At 43.3% G+C, this 19,839-nt stretch overlaps 2 protein-coding genes and 1 pseudogene across 3 annotated transcripts; 1 reads left to right on the forward strand and 2 right to left on the reverse strand.

The window, feature by feature from the left end:
- Nucleotides 1-430: 430 nt before the first annotated feature.
- Nucleotides 431-1,087, reverse strand: LOC133918568 (uncharacterized). Its single transcript, XM_062362499.1, has 2 exons — nucleotides 889-1,087; nucleotides 431-758 (listed from the first exon to the last, which is right to left on the reverse strand). The coding sequence occupies exons 1-2, from the start codon at nucleotides 968-970 to the stop codon at nucleotides 652-654; spliced, it is 189 nt and encodes a 62-aa protein (XP_062218483.1). The 5' UTR covers nucleotides 971-1,087; the 3' UTR covers nucleotides 431-651.
- A 6,409-nt stretch (nucleotides 1,088-7,496) lies between these two features.
- LOC133917475 (ultraviolet-B receptor UVR8-like) lies at nucleotides 7,497-8,858 on the reverse strand (annotated as a pseudogene).
- Nucleotides 8,859-9,343: 485 nt separating this feature from the next.
- LOC133918570 (uncharacterized) lies at nucleotides 9,344-15,273 on the forward strand. 2 transcript variants are annotated; one of them, XM_062362500.1, is made up of 14 exons: nucleotides 9,345-9,685; nucleotides 10,779-10,860; nucleotides 10,979-11,082; nucleotides 11,270-11,396; nucleotides 11,488-11,582; nucleotides 11,824-11,947; nucleotides 12,330-12,410; nucleotides 13,111-13,209; nucleotides 13,356-13,529; nucleotides 13,640-13,727; nucleotides 13,811-13,881; nucleotides 13,952-14,020; nucleotides 14,329-14,460; nucleotides 14,734-15,273. In XM_062362500.1, exons 1-14 carry the CDS (start codon nucleotides 9,645-9,647, stop codon nucleotides 14,947-14,949), a joined length of 1,503 nt encoding a protein of 500 aa, XP_062218484.1. In that variant the 5' UTR covers nucleotides 9,345-9,644; the 3' UTR covers nucleotides 14,950-15,273. The 2 variants fall into 2 exon arrangements, with proteins under 2 accessions (XP_062218485.1, XP_062218484.1); XM_062362501.1 differs by lacking the exon at nucleotides 13,111-13,209 and having other exon boundaries at nucleotides 9,344-9,685.
- Nucleotides 15,274-19,839: the final 4,566 nt, after the last annotated feature.

Below are 19,839 nucleotides of genomic sequence, written 5' to 3' on the forward strand. Positions count from 1 at the left end.
TGCTGCAGGATTTCAATGTGTAGACACAAGAGAACTCGAAGAAACCTAGCTCAATTCAGATCAACTAGTTGATGGAAATCCTAGAAATAATTCTGGGTGACAATGATACAAAATATTCGATCACAAGTAGGACCAAAAGTATGCAATACAGTGTTGGTTATCTGATGTAGAGTTGTAGACAAATAGAGGAGAAACTGAAATACATTTGGGACAGAATTGAGGCACTCCTACCTTCTCTAAACTCTGAAATGCACAGAGCAAGGGATGGAAGTATGCAAATCTTATTTGCCAGTAGCATGCACCACACAAAAGCTAATACAAAATATAATCTAATCACTAAGATTTAGCTGAAGAGAAGCACGACTGCACGGCAAATATCACCACGCAGATCTTTAGAAGGACCCCAGCACAACAACAAGAAGCATGTAAATCGTGTGAAACAGACACACACTCACATAAATCAACATTTGTTTCTACAAAGATTGTGCACAAAAACTATGCTGCCGCAGTTGCAAGCGGTAACCATTAGGCACACTTGGTACATTATTGCAACGATTCTGTGAAGAAAAAGAAGCAGAACAGCAAATAGGCGTTTCATGATCTATCAAAAAGAGGCCATCTCCACGGTAGCGTTCACCTCGAAGCAGCGACTCACACGTCCTCCCCGGCGCCGCCGCCGCCGTCGAGGGCCTTGAGGCCCTCCGCGACCGCCCGCGCGCGGTTCTGCGCCTGCCTCTCCACCGCCACGAAGTAGAGGCCTGCACGGAGACACCAGCGAAACCAAGCCGCAGCAACAGATAAGCAATCAGTTGGAGAACGTGACAGAAATGAATTGGAAATGGAAGGAGCAGAGCAGTAGTGCCTAGGGTTCTAGGTACGGGCACTTACTCACGGCGCTGCCGAGGGCGCACATCCAGAGGATGCGCTGCGACCACCTCTCGCCCACAACGCCCCGGCCCCCGAGCCCCATCCTCCCGCCGCCGCCGACGACGACGAAGCTGCCGCGCCCGCTAGCTTCGACTTGGGCTGTGCCGTCTCCGTCGCCGACCGGCTCGCGTCGTGTGTGCACGCGTGACGGAATCTGAAGTGGACGGTGTGTTGGGCTGGGCTTCAGAGTTGATCTGACAAAGGAGGCCGGTGGGCTGTGGGCATGATTCCATTGGAGGGTAAGGTTTGTCCAGAGTCGATGGCCTATCACCAAGGATTTACTTGCATAAACAGAGGTTAAAACCAATCTTCTCTTATATTATATATCTCTACTATCTACTATATAAAACAGACAATTATGTTTGTACTCCTGTTTTAAAGTGCAACTGTAATTTTAATTTTATTTTTTACACTTTGTGATTTTGCTTCTCCTTTTTTAAATGAATAAGCCGTTTGCCCTGGTTTTAACTTCCGTTAGAGATAGCCTGACTAAAGCAATTAAAATAAAAAATATAATGATTGGAAAATGTTCAAATAGCTGCATTACCCTTTCACTCCTTTCTCTGTCCTATGACCCATCCATATCGAGGGTGGGTAGCACGGTGCGCAAGCAGGCGAGCTCGACACGTGGGCGACGCTCAAACGAGTGAGCTCGGCGCACGGGCCAACAGCACGAGAGGACATGCAAGAGTATACCTGTCTTTTTATAACTGAATCACAGTGTTAAGTGTTCCTAATGGAATAGGAGCAAGTGCACGTTTCAATCTTTTTTTAAAAATGGCAAAATCACAAAGTAAAAAAAAAAAGATGATAAAATCATAATTGCACTTCAAAACAAGGATACGAACACGATTATCCATATATAAAATACAAGTCGGTTTCTACATCATCTCTTTCCGTACTCTCATCTCATCTAATAAAACCTCATAAAATTTGAATACTTTACATATATTTGTCATTCATCCTCCTCCTCTAACCTCCCCGGCTCGTTACCGACTACATATATGTGATATGTTTTACTAATAAAACTAAATAAATAAATTAGGAGAAAAATTAGCAAATAATATCCTACTCTTTTTTAATCTCATCTAAAATCAAACTACGATATCGCTTCCTACGTATTCGTTCAACTGCGCTCCTATGATACATCCACATTTGTATACCTTGAGTTTTATACTTAATGTAACATTCAATATTTATATTTTCATTGTAACACACTATCACTTAGCTAGTCTCGGGTTAACAAAGAAGCATATGCAATGCAATTGGAGCTTTGCTAAAAAAAACAAAATGCATAATTCAGAACATATTCGTCTGGACATTCAGGAGTTTGATTTTTTTTCATTACTTTCAAAACCGAGAGAAGTCAGGAACAAGTTACATCTTTGCACATAACAACGGTAATAATATACTACTATTAGATATAATAGCTAATAAGAATGCTCCGAAAATAGGTAGAGGCCAAAAAAAAATCTACATAGCCGTATCAGAGGAGGTCTGGAAATGTTAAACGGTAGTGGACATACTTCAAGAAAGATAAAAGAGTGATCCTCAAGAAAGATAAAAGAGTGGTCCTATTTATCAGATGCCAGTTTTTTTCTTTTTCTTCAAGCGATCAATCTCAATCATCCGATGAAGATTCAACTGTTATTACGAGGAAGCATCCAAACAATATTCTAATTAATTATCAGAATGATCATTATCCATAATCACAACCTCAATGATTAACCAGAATATCACCCTAGTAGTTCCGACACGTGTTTTGTGTCTAAGGATCGGAACACATGCCTTTCAACATGTACATCACAACATAGCTTAATAAAGAGCGAGTAATAAACATTTATATTTCAAGTATTAAGCATGCAACTGATTTCAACAATTTACAACAAAAACGAGCTAAAAGGAGACAAAACCACTCAACTTCTAACCACAAAAGAACTACGCAGCGAAAAGTTAAACTTATGAACAACAAAAGAAAACGGCGCCACATGCCCTTAGACACCGTCTCAAGAAGTCACCTTCAGAGTAGGATGCACTACTCTTATCCGCCATCTTGATCGGCAGGCACGAAATAGCTAAAAATAGCCTCTTCTCCAGCAACAGTAGTACCTGAAAGCGCAGGCATGAGTACGAAGGTACTCGCAAGACTTAAACCATATAGAACATATATACATAGCTCGACTCCAAGGATTATGCATTGATCATTAGCAAGAATGAGCCACAGGTTAGGTAAAACATAAGCACTAAGTATTCTAAACATATGTGTGAGCGACTGAAATTTAACCAAAATATATGAAAATTACCCTGCAACTAACAACTGAACAAGTGTATCAACGAGTAACAAGAACTAACATCACCATCTCTCACATACTAAACCACAAACCATACTCGAAAACTCTAAGACCGATGCAGATGCACAAAAGCATGCTCATGATCGAGAGCGTAGCAGTTCGAACTAATTATACATCCTGCAGGGGATACTACTGGACCCACATGACACGAGGACCATACGGCTTGTGCCACCAGCCAAAGTGCACACAAGGGGGTACTCGTGATAACATTTTCCAATCAGCCCTAACCGTTTGGATCATGCATCGCTTGGTGCGACGGTACTAAAACTACTCCCGGAGCAAACTAGTACTGCTACAAGCTCGCTCGCTCACACCGTCGATGTCCAAGCCCAAAAAGCCACAACTGCGAAGGTATTCGGCTCGCCTTACCATTAGATCGGCATGTGTTGAGTAAGGTAAGTGCTAAAGCCAATAACACTGACGATCGGTGCTTAACCAGCGCAAAGCGGTCTACGGTGTCCGATTTTCCTCTATCGACCTACCCAGGGGAACTCCACATCCGGACAGGATAAAACACCATCCTAGCACCGCTCACACTTCGTCTCATACTCATCACTCATGCAACCATCTCAACCTCAACAAGTGTATATAATCATAAAAAGATCATATGCTCACGAACAACGGGATGCGCCGTCGTTCGACTTCTACTGAAAGACCTAAGCATGGCTAAGCATATAAGTCGAACTTGTACCTAAACATAACATCATCTCAAAGCTACAATGAACGTTGATGAACAAGTCATCAAGGTATAAGAATGCAATTGGCGTAGTGTCGGTGTATCAAGAACCGGGGGTCCCTGAGTCCCGAGGCCAGGCCAGCCGTCCGCCACATGGCGCCATCCCGCGAGGTCCCTCCCGCGGGGTAAGGAGAGTTCGAGTCCCGGGAGAAGGTGCTCGGGGCCACAGTCATTGGTCCCCGAGCACCCCAGTTCCCCGATGATCCGCGGAGTCTAAGTACCGGGAAGAAAAGTGCTCGGGCCGGTGCCAGGTCACCCCCGAGTATCCTAGTCCCCCGATGACCAGAAGAGCTAAAGTTCCGGAGAGAGTGCTCGGGGCTGCGAGCAGCAGCCCCCGAGCGCTCGGTTCCCTGAGGTTCCACGTAAAGAGTGATCGGGGCTGCACGTGGCGGCCCCCGAGCATTCGGGTCCCCGAAGGATCACACAAAGAGTGCTCGGGGCTGCACGTGGCGGCCCCCGAGCATTCGGGTCCCCGAAGGATCACACAAAGAGTGCTCGGGAGAGAGTGCTCGGGGCTGCACATGGCGGCCCTCGAGCATTCGGTTCCCCGAAGGATCATGCAAGAGTGCTCGGGAGAGAGTGCTCGGGGAGGTGAACAGTACCCCCGAGCACTCGGTTCCCCGACGACCCAGAAAGGCCCCCGAGGGGCCCACCGATGAGGTGTCCGCCAGTCAGAGGTCCGATGCCGCATTTAATTAGCGTGTGTGGCCTGACATATCCAACTGCTCCCGCCGCAGCGTCAGTTCCTGCCATGCTTTAGCAGAGGGGCGTGGGCCTATTAATTGCACGGGTCCCGTCCCGTGTCACCCGTATCATCGCAAGGATCGTGTTCCGTCTGCCGCCCTGCTGTGGCAGAGGAATAAGACAGGGCGGGCACGCCGGGTTGCTCTGCGGCTGCCCGGTGGGCCCTCTCCATGGTGCCCGTTGCCAGGGCGTTTACAGTGATAGGTGATCGGGCGGCGTTTTTCCTCCCTCCGGTCACTTCGCCCAGAAGAAATGATGACGCATTTCCCAGTGATGGCGTCTTGGAACTTGTGCACCCCTCCTTCCCGTTCGGGGCATGTCGCAGCCGGCGAGTGCTTAAAAGAGCCGGTGGCACAGAGGAACAGGAGAGAGAGACGAAGACACAGAAGGAAAAACAGAACAAGAACCCGAACAAAAGCATACAAGCATACAAGCATCAAGAACCGAACCATAGACGAACACAAAGCAGAAGACCAGAACGTAGTTCTAGAAAAGGAAGAGAGAGCCTCAAGCTCTTAGTTAGATCGTATTTCTTGTAACCAGCTACATCCTTGAGGGATTTTCCTCAGGACAGTTATTGCATCCATACATGAGTAGGGTATTACGCCCCCGTGCGGCCTGAACCTGTCTAAACTCCAGTGCATTTACTTCCTTTTGCACTAGGTCATCATCCCCCACCACCGGCCGTCGCGTTTACTCTCATTCATTTCTCCGACGAACTTATTCAGGATCATCCCCCGGCCGAATCTCTAAAAAGGGGTCTCTCGGGATCCCTGCGACAGGAGTTAATCCTCCGATACGTAGGTTCTACCTATTGGTACCCGACTCTGACTCACTAAACATGCATACATATATAATCATATTTCATAGATTTTAGACTTATCCAATTTCACAAGAGAGATCAATATGCTTAGTTACTTGCCTTGCTATTCAAGTGGCTGCCTAAAGTTTCCCTCGGTCTCCTGGATCACCGGCTCGATGTTCTCTAAAAAGAACAACGCGTGCAATGCCATGAGTATAAATAAATTGCAACAATGCATGCCACAATGCTTAACAACATGCCAGAAGTATAAGATATGCGAATCAATACTAAACGATCTAAACAAAAATCGAAAAATAACAGCCATCCGGAGTATCCGGACTCGTTCGGAGTATCCAGGCTCGGACCCTCCGGGAGAGGCACTCTGTTACTACTTTTTATTTGACTGGCCCGTAGTATCCGGGTGAATTCGAAGTATCCAGGTTTCGGAGTATCCGTGCCATCCTCCGGGAAAGACTTTCGGTTAGCATTATTTTAATTTGACTTGGAACCTCCGGGTTGGTTCAGACTATCCGGGATACCCTGGACACTTCGAGTGAGGTTCCGAGCGAAGCTCTCTGCTACACGATCACATAACTACACGGAGTCTCCGGGCTTGTCTGGATAATCTAGTCTATACAGACTTGGTTTCTTCATGATTTTTTCACTTGGGTGTTTTGACTCATTTTATAAATCTGTGCTACACAAACGTGTACATTCCCTATCCAAAGGATCTAAACCAAACTCGCACCCTAAACCCTAACCAATTTTGAACACAATTTATCGGACAAAATCTGCTGAACCCAGAGTATCCGGGTGTGTCCGGAGTATCCAAGTCAGCTAGAAAAGTTGTTCTCGAGTGGATTTTTGGTCGATTCGAGTTGCGATCTTTTCCAAGCTTAAAGGGAACATGTTAAGGATAGTCTAAGGGTACTAGAACTTGTTCATGAACTATCAACACGACTCTAAAGCTCAGATTCAAACAAAACTCTATTTTTGCTCCATAAAGCTCAAGAATACCAAGAACTTCAAAAACTACTCGATTCCTCCACGAAAACAAAAATGTATTGGATGGATAAGTAACTTATGAGCTAGAGAATGCAATGGCACCACATGCATACCTTGAATCCTCCACTTGAGCTCGAATTTTGGAGAAAAAGAGAGTGAGTGCTTGAGCTTAAGTGAGAGGGGGAGGAAGAGCTGCAGCTATGCTGCACTTGGTGAGGGCGTGGTGGAGTGAGGGAGGAGAGAGAGAGGACAGGTGGGCTGCTGCCCACTTGAGAGAGGGAGTGGGTGAGGAGTGGAGTCACATGTGGAGCCCACATGTTAGAGAATAGGTATTTCTAATATTTTTATTTTATTTTTTTCACCAACTTTCTCTCTTATCCTAATGATTATTAATAAAGTGCATTAACGCTTCGGATTACCATTACGCAAATTTTAAGCATAATACTTAAGAAGCATCATTTTGCTTAAATGCATGATTAAGAAATTGTAACGTGACAATTATCCTTCTTTCTTCCTCTTCTCAACGACTTCATCCCTTCCCACAACCCCGCCACCGCCGCTGCCTCGCCGCACCATCGTACCGCCCTACCGGTTCGGCTACCACCCTAGCCTTCCTCTAACCCTAGAGTCACTGATGAACTGAAAGCTCTGAACCCTAAACTCATCGGTATTCACATAGTCGTCTAAATCGAGCGTGCGATTTAAGGCACGATTAGGAAGTGTGAAAGAAAAAATGGCACCAACATTCGGCTTCTCCAGACAGATGATTCACATCCAGTGGTTAGTAATAATGGAAAAACATGCCCAATTCTAAAGCCTATTGAAGCAGCAACCATCATAACGGTTTTGAAGATTTCATCTAACCTGATAGCAAACTGTTCCAGCGACCAGACCAAGAATCAAATATCTTTCTGTGAACCAGCAGCCCAACCTACTCAGCAACCAAGAGAAGATTATGGTCCGTCCCTGCTGCAACTTGTAAGACTTCAACTCCTTCCAGGGTATCCACAAGACACGGTCCTGCCTCATCAATTGCGCTGCCCAAACCTAGCCTGCCATTCCGGCCAGATCCCCATGTCCAACTTCTCCTTTCGACGTGAGAGCAATCGAATGGACTCGGCCAGCGGAGGCTGATACTGGCCTCTCCCCACTAAGAGAATCGACCACTGCTGGGACGTCTTCTTGGCTAGGTCGTCCAAGCTGGGAGCTGCAGTTCCATCCCCATGAGAGGACAGCAGTTTCGACACCGTCATTGCCTTCAGTTGATACATGGCACAGTGCAAGAGATTGGCCTTCCTACTCAGCTGTCCGTAAGTGTTGTCACCACCACTCAGTACAACGCCATTTGTTGGGTAACAAAGAAACCACGTCAGAGGCATAAATACAGCAGGAACTTAAAACTGAGAAAACACTAAAAGGCTCTTTGAGATGGTAGATGATCAATGCTGTTGAAATTCCGTGGTGCGTTTGCTAAAATAACATAATTTTGATGCTCATGCATAAATAACCTTGGTATCCTAGCACATGCATGAGACTCTCTACACAACTGTCCAACTCTTAGCTTTCTATGTCAAATTCTCCATACAATAAAGTAAAACAGAACCAAATAAGAACTGTCAAAATGATTCAAGCTATTTCCAAAGTCCGAATACTAATATCATAGATGCGACAATCAGAAATGGTTTATTAACTCCAGTTAACTTGGAAAGGGGCCTGATTTGTTGTGGAAAGAAATACTCACAGCAGATAATCAGGGAATGATCAAGTCCACAAGACAAATCAGACACATCAAGATGACTCACTTTATGAACAAGACAAGGTTCCCAGATGATAGGCATATTGTCCTCACTCCTAATTTTCTCTTCAACCATCTTTTCAACAGCCTCCAGCATTGAGCTAGAATACTTGTCTACCGTTTTGCCTGTGTATTCTTCTACATAAGGTGCCCTAGTACTTTGGCCTATTTCTCCTAACCTTCCATTTTCTGAGTAGCCCGGACCAAATACTTTTCCATCCTTTGTCAATGCCATGGCATGCCCCCATCCAAATAATACCTAACATTATTCCTTGAATTAATGTCTTTGCCTATCCAATTACTTAATTTCTGGGAAAAAGTTAGCACCTTAACAACATTGTAGCTAGCAAGTGCTTCCACTCTAGAAGGCACTACAGCTTCTATGGTGTCCTTCCCAAGCCCAAGTTGGCCACGCTTTGATCTCCCACAAACCCATAAAGGGCCGTCGTAACCGGTTGCTGCTGAAACAACACCTAAAGCAAACACAGTTTCATTCATGTTATGAAGAGATTCTCACCTCTATTCCTGTTATGAAGGGATACCCTCTCATTTCCCTTCATGAATTTTCTCGAATAAATTCGGTTAAAAATAAGATGAAAATAAATAGAATGAAAATAAAAAAATGAATTAGAAAAGGAATAAAATAAAAAGAAAATGATTGAGGATGGTCTTATACATGCATGTGAAGAAAACAAGTCACTCTATATGCACACATATGAATTAAAAAAAAACTTTTTAGACGAGGATATTTTATACAAGCAACCCAGATGTGAAGAACACAAAACATTTAAATCCACAACTACGAACTACCCGTCCACACGATAGATTCCATGTACCACCATACAAGGTACCCTGCACCCGGCCTACACATACAGCGGGTAACCATCAAGGACACGGATTAAACACAACATAAAAAGAATTAAAAATTAAAAATCCCACGATTACCCCCGCTTGACCTCTTCACTAACGTCCTAATCATGTGGCAACCCCACGGCCATTGCTGATTGCTCCCTCCCTCCCTCCCTCCCTCGCTCTCGCTCCGCCTCCCCTCCCGGATCCGCGGCGACCGCCCCGGGCCCCGGTCGGCGAGGCAGGGGGACGCCTCGTGCAGATCCGTGGCGGCTCCGCCCGGGATTCCTCCGGTTTGCGCGGGTTCCAGCCGTTCCAGCGGCTGAGGCGGGGTGTAATTCTGGGAGGAGGACGGGCCAGGAGGCGCGCGGGTGGCGGATGAGCGCTGGGAGGCCCCGCCGCGGCGCCTCGTAGGAGCTTCGCGCCACCGGCGCTATGATCGAGCAGTTCGTTAATTTCGTCATCCGGCCGCCCAGGTACCCCCTACGCCCAAATGTAGAATTGTTTGTTTTTCATGTTGCCTGTGCAAATTCACCATGGTGCTGCATTGGATGTTGCCTTATTGTTTTTAATTGGAGCGGTGCGGGATCATTGCTCGCGTTAGGTAGTCATGCGACCGCAGGTCCACAGGCATTGCTGAAATGCTAGTGTTTTAGCTTCTTTTTTATGAGATAGGTAGAATGATATGAAGGAAATTTAGGCTGCAACGGTTGCCTAATGTTTAGCTTTTTTATGAGATAGGTATGATGTGAAGGAAATTTGACTGCAATGTTTAACTAAGAATGCATAACTTCGGAAGTTTCGATGGAGGATAAGGTCACAGGTCACGAGGAGATTGAGGATAGTTATTCACTTATTTCAGCTAGTTTGTACGATGGTACATTGGCACCTGGTTTTATGTTAATGCAAATCTGTACCATGGGCCATTCTAGCTAGGTTTAGGTACAATTGCAGTATTCATAGCAGTTGCCATGTTATGTTCAGCTGTGCTTGTACTACCATGTGTTGAGATGCATATAGCATTCCAGAGCAACTTTAACTTTCACGTTAATCTAAGCATATAGCACTCAAGAGTAATTTTAACTGTCATGTTAATCTTACATTCTGCTCAAATCACAAATTTGACATACTCACTGAGAGGAGGGATCATGTGTGAATTGTTCGCTGTTACACCTTAATGTTGCTTTATGTGTCTTTTTGGAATATAGTTTTAAGGTATAGCTTTGTTGAGGGTGGATGTGTATAGCTTTTTATGGAGTATTAATTGGAATGTGGCACGTTTCTTTGTTCCTCACATTTCCAAGTTGAGAAGCTCATGGAAATGTCTAAATAGGCAAGCAGTGCCATGTGTATTTTTTGGTTGCAAAGATAAATTTGTCGCAATAATAGTTAATTGATTGATAACTTTATTACATTGCATCAACCTTTCACATGCACATTGGTATGTTCTGTACCTTGTCTTTTAAAAATGCAATCATCATGGGACTTTATCAAAACATAGAATTCATTAAACAAGTTGGATTCATCCCTGTACCTGGTCTGGTGGGACTGAATGTTGCTAGTTCGCAGGTCAGAATATAATCCAGATCAGTATTTATGGGAGACAGAGTTCATCCTCGCAGGACGGAAGTACAAACGACTAGACTTGGAGGCAAGTACGGTGACCAATTATTGAGGTTTTTTCTGTCTTCCATTTCGCTGATGAGAATTTTGATGGGAACTATGAACATTCTTGTTTATAACCTTATTGTTGTACTTTAACCTGACAGCTTGCAAATCCGAGAGGCCATACCTTAAAATGCAGCCACTATATTCCTGCGTTCATCCCAGAAAACACTGCCCTTCCATGTGTGGTCTACTGTCACGGAAATAGGTACTTAACATGTGTGCTCCATGTTTTCATATGTTTGATCATTCATAGGGTGCTTTCGCTTAACATTCTAATTCTGTGTAACTCGCTTTATATTAATGTACATTTCTAAGCCTTTGGACCATCTATTAGGTTGGTAGCACAATATCTTTTGGAATATTTATCAGGCTTATGCTTTGACTCAATGCAGTGGATGCCGAGCAGATGCCAATGAAGCCGCTGTAATACTTCTCCCTTCAAATATCACTGTTTTCACACTTGACTTTTCTGGGTCAGGTCTATCGGGTGGAGATTATGTCAGCCTGGGTTGGCATGAGGTATATAATCAGTATCAGTGTTCTTCACTTCTTCTACATTCATATCTTGGGTGATCACACTATTCTGAAATTCACAACAATCTACTTCTAGAAAGAGGACCTCAAATGTGCAGTATCATGTCTGCGGACCAATAAGCAAGTTTCCTGTATAGGCCTTTGGGGGCGATCAATGGGTGCCGTTACAAGGTAATTTCTAGTTTGAATAAAGTGCATGCTCCTTTTACTTGGTGCAAGATCTCTCTACTTCACTTCATGCTATTCATCATTTTGAAGAGCAATGTGCCAATGTATATTGAAGTGACTCTTGGCTCTTCCATTGCGCTCTCCAATTGATATTCTTAAGAACGTTTTCAAGCTTTAATTTCATGTCATGGCTCAAATATTCTTCGTAATTCATTATGATATTTTGTATACAAATGTAATACAGCTTACTCTATGGAGCAGAAGATCCCTCTATTGCTGGCATGGTATTGGATAGTGCTTTCACTAAATTGTATGACTTGATGATGGAACTTGTTGATGTTTACAAAATCCGAGTTCCTAAATTCACGGTATGTGTATCTTCTGCAGAGTATATTACTTTTGTACCATTGAAAAACTATCATGGAAATTTTGGAATGGTGCATTACCATAATTCGTAGGGACTTATGGCTTAATATGATTCGCAGTCCCTAACTTTAAAGCACAAGCCAGTAGGACTTACCTTTCCTTTCCTTTATATTGAGCTTTCAAATGTTATTGAGTTAATAGATGAATCTGCATGCTCGCTGTTGGACTAAGTTGTGGAATGTGTATAAGGATGAGACAGTTGTTAGATGTAGTGCAGTTCCTTACCATCTTACATTCTTACTAACACAAGTACCTTTGAAATCCTAGGGAACATTGCTGTAATTGTACAGTTTTAATGAGTTGTTCTGAGATCTGTCCTTTCAGGTTAAGATGGCTGTGCAGTACATGCGGCGAATCATTCAGAAAAGAGCTAAGTTTGACATAATGGATCTTAATGTTTTAAAGGTGTGCTTTCTAAAACATTATCTTTTCATAACATAATTTGACACCCTGAAACCTTACTATATAACTATAGATATAGAAGAATTCAACTCATGATGGTCGTAAAAACTATTTTTTGCTTGTATGTTTATATTTTGCAATGTATTATCCACGACCCACTGCTGTAAAATATATATCAAATTAAATATAACAGACCTGATAAATGATAACAAAAAGTTATTTGTTTAGCTGCTCCTAAGATGGCAAGGTCACAAGGATTTTTTCTTCTTCTGTAGATTGTTTGTGCAGTTAGAACCACCTCTTCAGATTGTACAATTGGCAGTTTCCAGTTCCCACGTGGGATAGTTTGTAATTAACCATTTTCCAGAAAAACTCTGGAAAACTCATTTCTTTCTTTGTCTGAAAATCTCCTTAAATAGGTCTGAGTAGTGTTAGAATTAAACTTTTGCACTATCTTTTTTTTTTTTTTTTTTGCCTTTCCAAAAGCTGCTCGGTTCAAGAGTTTCCAGTTTCCCAACGGTGACCGTCTGGTTATTGCCAGGATTTACATTGATACATTTTCTGCCCCTTATTAATTATTATTCTGGATTATTTAGTATTGACATCTCGAATGTTGTAATTCCTGCTCAATTCCAGTAACTTTTAGATAACCTGTTTATACTTCAGATTGATCTAACTTTAGTGTTCTCTTGCTCTTAACCAGTTTGCTCCCAAGATATTTATTCCTGCATTATTTGGACATGCTTTGAATGACATGTTTATTCAGCCTCACCATTGTGATCGTATTCACCAGGCATATGGGGTAAATGTTTATGTTTATGTAACTTGCTTTCGATAAAGGTTTACTGGCAAATAGAAGATGCCTAAGTAATATGGAGATTGCTGATCGACTATTCCTGCCAAGGAGCATGCTAGTCACTTTGTTGATCATTGTGTGTTTCTGTACAGGGGGATAAAAATATAATAAAATTTGAGGGTGATCATAATTCCCCAAGACCTCAATCATATTATGATTCAGTTTCAATGTTCTTCTATAAAACTTTGCACCCTCCTCAGTTGCCTGCAGCACGCTTGAATAAGCTACATATGAGTGCTTTTAAAGTTGGTAACATAACCAACGAGGTAAAATTCATGAAATACCCATTACAAAACTTAATTTGAATCTGAAAATTATCTTATACGGTTTTGACATACTTCCAAGGAATCACCATTGTTTTTTGTTGCTCTTACAGAGTTTGTTCTTTGAAATCATCAATGGTTTACGGTCAGCTGACACTGCTGTCTGCAGTTCATCAACAGATGCACCTAACATTCCAAATGGTGTGGTACAGTTCCCTTTACTACTTCGTTGTATGTTATAACAAGTGGCTGTATACTAACTGCTTTGCCCTATTTTATTCCAGCTAGAACATCTGTAGTTGAATTGCTATCGGAAAGCGTGAATCAGCTGTCCATTAAGAATGAGGCTGACTTGGTAGGTTTCTTGATGTTTTGTTTGTGTCTGATATGAAGACATCTTTCCTTATATATTCCATTAAATGCAGGATTTTCTTTTAGATGAAAATCATAGCCTATCTGAGATGGATGGGGATAGTGTTGGATCACGATTGCAGGTAAAGTTCATTATATAATTACGAGTTGGTTTATTACCAACTTTTTTGAAGAGCGGTTTATCAGCAATTTTAGCCTTGTATATTTGCAGTCAAGTTTAGCATTATACTCATTTGCCTTCCACTGGGTTGCCCGTTGTCTTGGGTTAAGTTAGTTTATTGTAAGACATGGTGGTTAGGCATAGTACCAAGATGTCTAATCAGTGAAGTTCATCAGAAACACATTATAAGTGTTAGCAAGGAGCAAGATCTGAGGGTTGATCTAATTCCCTCTTGTAAGTTGTCTGATGATAAGTCTTCCTTTCTTATAGGATAAAACAAGTAGGCACAATAATGAGTCCTGTTCATACACAAGCTCTAACAGAGAAAGTTGGGGCAGATGTTCATCTTTAGGAGCGGCCAGTGATGGATCATTCTCAGGCGATAATAATGATAAGCAGGAGGTACATTGCTTCAGTTGCCTTTCAATTTAGTTATGCAGCTCTAAAATTACGAGGAAAGAAGACAGGGGAGGTGTTTTGTGAAATACATTTTTTTTTTTTTTTGCGATTCACCTGTTTCCCTCCAGATTGGCCCTGTTATATATTAATGAAAGCTATTGTCGTTACTAGTCACTTATTTGGGCTTCATTTAAACTGGTGGCATTTACACAACACTTTGAAATGATTAATGCAAAAAAAAAATCTCTGATCTTGTAATTTTCTCTGTGCATGTAGAATATGACCGTGAAGGCTTTGGCTACACCACTAAGACAAAAACAGAGGAAACCGGACCAGAAAACAAAGGAGAAGAAGATCCAAGCACTGTGGAAGAAGCTTAAGCGCGAGAAGGTGGAGATGGGGGATAGTCTATCTCAGCGTTTCAGGATGTGCCTCGGGCAGTCTCCTCGGCACAAGAGGACTAAATCGTCTGGAGTGATCATGACTTCATAACCCTGACAAGTCTGCTTGGACCAATGATCCACCAACACGGATTCGCCCCAATTCTGACCTAATGTCACTACCTCGTTGTAACCTGTAACCTTAGGTGAATGCATGTAACTTGACGTCACGTCGTGTCGCGTACCAGATTCTGAAGAGCCGAGCACGCCCTTGTATCATCTCCTGTAAAAAATTTGCCTGAAACAATTGTAACTGCCATCTCTGACTTGCTGTTACCTGTAACTTCCTTCCCCACTTGCACCTTGTAGATTGCAATGCTGCAATGCAACAACAGCTTGTTGGTGAAATGCAACGGATTTGGTGTTAAATTTTGTACCGTCATTTGTTCTTAGTTCGTTGGGCCTCTTGTTGTGTTCTTTTGTTCCGGGGTGGTTGCAGCAACCCAGCTCTTCTTGGTCCGGCCGAAGTTTCCGGAGGTGAGATCACTCACGAGTTTTTTTTTTATATATATATATTTTTTATTAAAAATTTAAATAAATGGATTTCTTGTGAATTTTTTTTGTAAAACTAGACGTCTGTAGCCTTGAGAGTGAGGTTAGACCTCCTTACCGCCTTCTAAGAGGGCGGGTGGCCTAATCACCCCCTCAAAGGGTAGCAAGGTTGCTAACCGCCCTCTCAGGGGGCAGGTAGGGCATGAGAGGGCGGTTAGCAATCTTGTTGCCATCTTAGGGGACGGTTATGGCATTTTTTTTCTAAATGTTGCAAAATTTAGTGTATTTTGTCAAAATTTAAAATAGAGATTGCAAAATTTGGAATTAAAAAGGTTGAAGAGTAGTGAAAACGGTATATTGAGGAAGCGAGAATTTGGAGTAGATTACGTAATTTTCAGAGGATAAAACATCAATATTTGTGAACAAATTGTATATGTGAAACACTCGTAGCATATTACGTAGGTATGAGTTTGCGAACGGCGACAAACATAAGATTAAATATATAGTGGAAAACATTACATGAGACTGTAACCACGACGACACGACGAGAAAAAGAAAGTGGCATGTACAGTTTGCACAAAGATCTACTTATTAGTACGCCGCTCCTAATCATAACATGTCTTAGGGAGTGGAAATATATTGGGTTACATTAGATACTCTTTACTGAGTGCATCTAGGATATTTTTCTTTTCGGAGGGCATCGGGACCTACCGCCTTAGCACGGCGGGCTCTCTCCCGTTTCCTTGCCCTCTCAGCCTCCCGAGCCTGAGCCACGGTATGGTCGTGCGCCTCCTTCCTCATGCGCTCTTCTTCCTGCCGTTTTAGGCGAAGTTCCTCTTGCTGTTGCTCGTACTCCTGACGTGTGTAAACTTCCCTTCTCCACCTCATGGTCATGTCGACCCACTGCTTCTGTTCCTCATTTTGCTCATTGTCGAGCCATTGAATAAAATCACAGAGCGGTGAAGGGGACTGAACAAATAGAACAAGATGAGCTGTTAGTAAAACAGGGTGCAAAATCGACAAAGATGTGGCTGATATTTGTTGCTATACCGGTGGATACTCATATGTTCCATGTTGAGGCTTGTCATATTGGTAGTTGGCACACATGAAGAAGCGCAGCCCATAGGTGTATGAGATGTCCTGCGACTCGCAAAGCCTGCAACGGTCACCACAGAAGCACATCAGTGGTTCAATACCTTGAGAGATGAAAATCCCATAACGTTTTTTTGGTGGGTTTAGTGGAGCTGAGGAAGATATTGCACTTGAGAGATCTGAGAAATGAGTGGTGCATCAATGTATAGATATTGGGCTATTTATGGTGGGGGAAGGCAGGAGCATTGGATTCCCTCTTGAAGAAAAGGAGTGAGTGGAAGGGTTTAGAGGGTGGCAGGAGCATTGGATTCTATCTTGAAGAATGAGAAAGTTGTGGCATTGATGATGGACAGAGATTCCATGTGTATTGGTACATGTGTTATCATTTATTTTGTGGTAAAAGTTGTCCGGTGTTGTCACTTCTTGTCTAAAGCCTGTGTAAGGAGACATGTGTTGTCATTTCATGGTTAAAGTTGAGGGTCATATTGTTTCTACGGATTACGCTAGGAAAGAGGTGATGCCGTTTAATGGTTGAAGTTCAGTAGTGTGGTCATTTCGTGGTTAAAGTTAGACTCTCGACAGAGTTATCGGGCGTTCATTTCGTGTATTAGTAGCTTTGTAAGATATATTTTTCTAGGTCTGTCTTGAATGGTTCGTACATGTGTGAGGACGATAGAAAGTAGCTTGTAGTCATATTGGATTAAGAAATGCAACTAACGTACCATCACATTGGAATAAGAAATACAGTTACGACATGCTAAGTGGACCATAAAGATTATATGCGTCTGAATACGTAAGAGTACATCGCGAATCGAATATGCATATGTAAGTTACAAAAACAAATGTAGAATCCTACTGTTGTCTCCCCCGCTGCCGTCAGTCGTTCCCCCCCATCGTGGTCCCGCTGCCACTGCCGCTGATTGACCCTCACGTGACCCCTGGAGTAGGTGAGGGGGTCGGGTGGACCGACCTACCTGGTAGGCCTAGTAGGGAGGCGCTCCAGCGACGTCTGTGGTGGACCGGCATGAGGTAAGCTTCAAGGTCCGTGCGGTCTTGTTAAAAACCCACTTGACGAACCCCACGACATCCGACGCACTGAGATGCACCCCTTGCCTGAGGCGGTCCATGGTACTAGCTACGTCCCTATGGATATCACAAATGATATCGCACTGTGGAAACAAACAAGAAATAACAATTTCAATTTACAGTCATTGTTACACGAATATGGAGTACTGAAATGACTTGTAAGTTACACATACCGTCAATGTAGTGTCCTCGTCCCAATGGACCGAGTACGCCTCCGTAGTCGACGCGACGTGGAGCCGGACACACTCTGGGGTGTAGGTGATCCGTGTGCGTGTACGTGGCACGTACCATCGTAGATAGTCGTCGAAGCTCCGCTCGTCGAAGGGACGCGCCTCCTCTATGACATCCTAAAGCGCTTGGGCCCATGCTGAGACGTACGGGGCCAAGCGATCTGCCCAGAGGTTGCCAGCCGGCTGGCCTTTGCATGTATACCTACAAGCGAACTATGTTAAATATAATTCACAGTAAGACGAATGTTACGAAATATTTAATTCTTCATATGTACCTGTAGACGTGCACGGGAACAATGCGAATGTGGACGAGAGGGAATGCCTGGTGGCGGCTAAACTGCCACATGATGCGGTGCGGTGAGTACTCCTCGACGTAGATGTCGAAGACAAGCGATATCTTCGTAAGCCAGTAGTCCTCGTCTCGGGTACACAACGACGACAGATCCAAACCCGCACGGCCTTGGACAGCCAAGAAGCTGTATGGCTGCCAGACCACGTTGTCCAGACGCAGCCGGTCGAACTGCGACCGAAAATGCTCATAAGCGATGCGAGGCTGCTCATGCGCCAAGTGTGGCTGTGTGACAAACATCGTTAGAATTCATTAGAAATAACATGTGACAATTGAAGTGTTAACAAAAAGTATGTGCCCGACGACGACACCAAAGCGAGGCCATAGTAGGCGCGTCCTCCTCAGGCTCGCTGTACCATTCCTCAGGGTACGAGGAGCGGTCCACTACTGGTCGACCTATGGCGAACCGCTCGTAGGACCACAACTGCAGAAGAAGTGGGCACCTAACAAAAATGGCAAGTGGCTCCTTCTTCGTGCACGTGTCGCACAGCGCCCGATACGTCGCAGCAAGGACAGCAGATGCCCAACTGAACTGCGGTATCTCCTCACCATCAGCATCCGCTATCAACCTGACGTACGGCACAAGGGTCCTCGCAACCAGGTGATCTTAGACGCTGGTGAACATAACCCAGCCAAACAGTCAAAAGCAGATAGGCCTCTAAATACCTAGACACCGAGTACACCCGCCCTCTCAGAGGACGATAAGAAGGCCTAACTGCCCTCTCAGAGAGCTGCAGCCCTCTCCGAGGACTACAGACGTCTAGTTTTACAATTTTTTTTTACGAGAAATCTATTTATTTAAATTTTTAATAAAAAAAATATAAAAATTAAAAAATTCGATCACTCACTACACCCGGCCCCAATTTGGATCCAAGGCCCACAAACTGATGCGCCACCTTGATTCAAGAACGAGGGCGATACATCACTTAGAAATCAAGAAAATTGCAAGCAGCAAATACTAATAGGATACCACGTGTTGGGGACTGGTGGCGGCCAAGCAGAACGCGAGTAGCGTACAAGCAGTGGGTACCTCCATTGGTTTCGTTTATCGTCACTACTCGTTTCGTTTGACTAGGTCTGTTTCGCATCACTTGAGCTCCAAAATTGATGGATCTAAAGTTTATATAATAAAATATGATAGTTTAAATTTTTATTTTTAAAATAAAAATTAGATAACTTAACTAAATATCATCGATCCAACTATAGCTCTAGATCTAATCTATTAAAAAAATTAGATCTAAAATTATACCAAACAAGATCTAAGAGGTCAGCCTTAATCCATTGCCAACAGCATAAATAACTACGATCTCAATTGACAACCTCTCTAATACATAACACGCTCTCAATTGATAACCTCTCTAATAGATCCACGTATGGGTGCTACACGCAGCAAACGTGTTGGGTCATGTGAAATAGTCTGACCTTTTATGCCTCTTTGCTTGTAGCTTGCTGATGTGGTCATATTAGAGATACCCTAAAGGTTCTTAGACCATTGGGCCTTGTGAATTACTTTAGCTCGGCCTGTTAACGGCAAGTACAATAGTACCATCTCATGCAGCGACACGAAATCTTAAGAAGATTTAAGAGACGATCTTTATAATAAGTTGTCTTTTAAGTTATCTCATAGTAATTTAATAATCTCTTGATTTATATATAGACCAAATAAAATATTGTGAGTTATATAGTAATGACA

The sequence above is a fragment of the Phragmites australis genome, chromosome 5 (genome assembly GCF_958298935.1).
Source record: "Phragmites australis chromosome 5, lpPhrAust1.1, whole genome shotgun sequence".
Classification (NCBI taxonomy): domain Eukaryota; kingdom Viridiplantae; phylum Streptophyta; class Magnoliopsida; order Poales; family Poaceae; genus Phragmites; species Phragmites australis.

Excerpts from the sequence above, each read along its gene's own strand:
- LOC133918570 (XM_062362500.1), top strand. The coding sequence starts at position 9,645 with ATGATCGAGCAGTTCGTTAATTTCGTCATCCGGCCGCCCAG. Across the intron at positions 9,686-10,778 it reads TTCGTCATCCGGCCGCCCAG|GTCAGAATATAATCCAGATC; the intron begins GTACCCCCTACG and ends GCTAGTTCGCAG. Across the intron at positions 14,461-14,733 it reads ATAATAATGATAAGCAGGAG|AATATGACCGTGAAGGCTTT; the intron begins GTACATTGCTTC and ends CTGTGCATGTAG.
- LOC133918568 (XM_062362499.1), bottom strand. The coding sequence starts at position 970 with ATGGGGCTCGGGGGCCGGGGCGTTGTGGGCGAGAGGTGGTCGCAGCGC. Across the intron at positions 759-888 it reads CGCCCTCGGCAGCGCCGTGA|GCCTCTACTTCGTGGCGGTG; the intron begins GTAAGTGCCCGT and ends GTCTCCGTGCAG.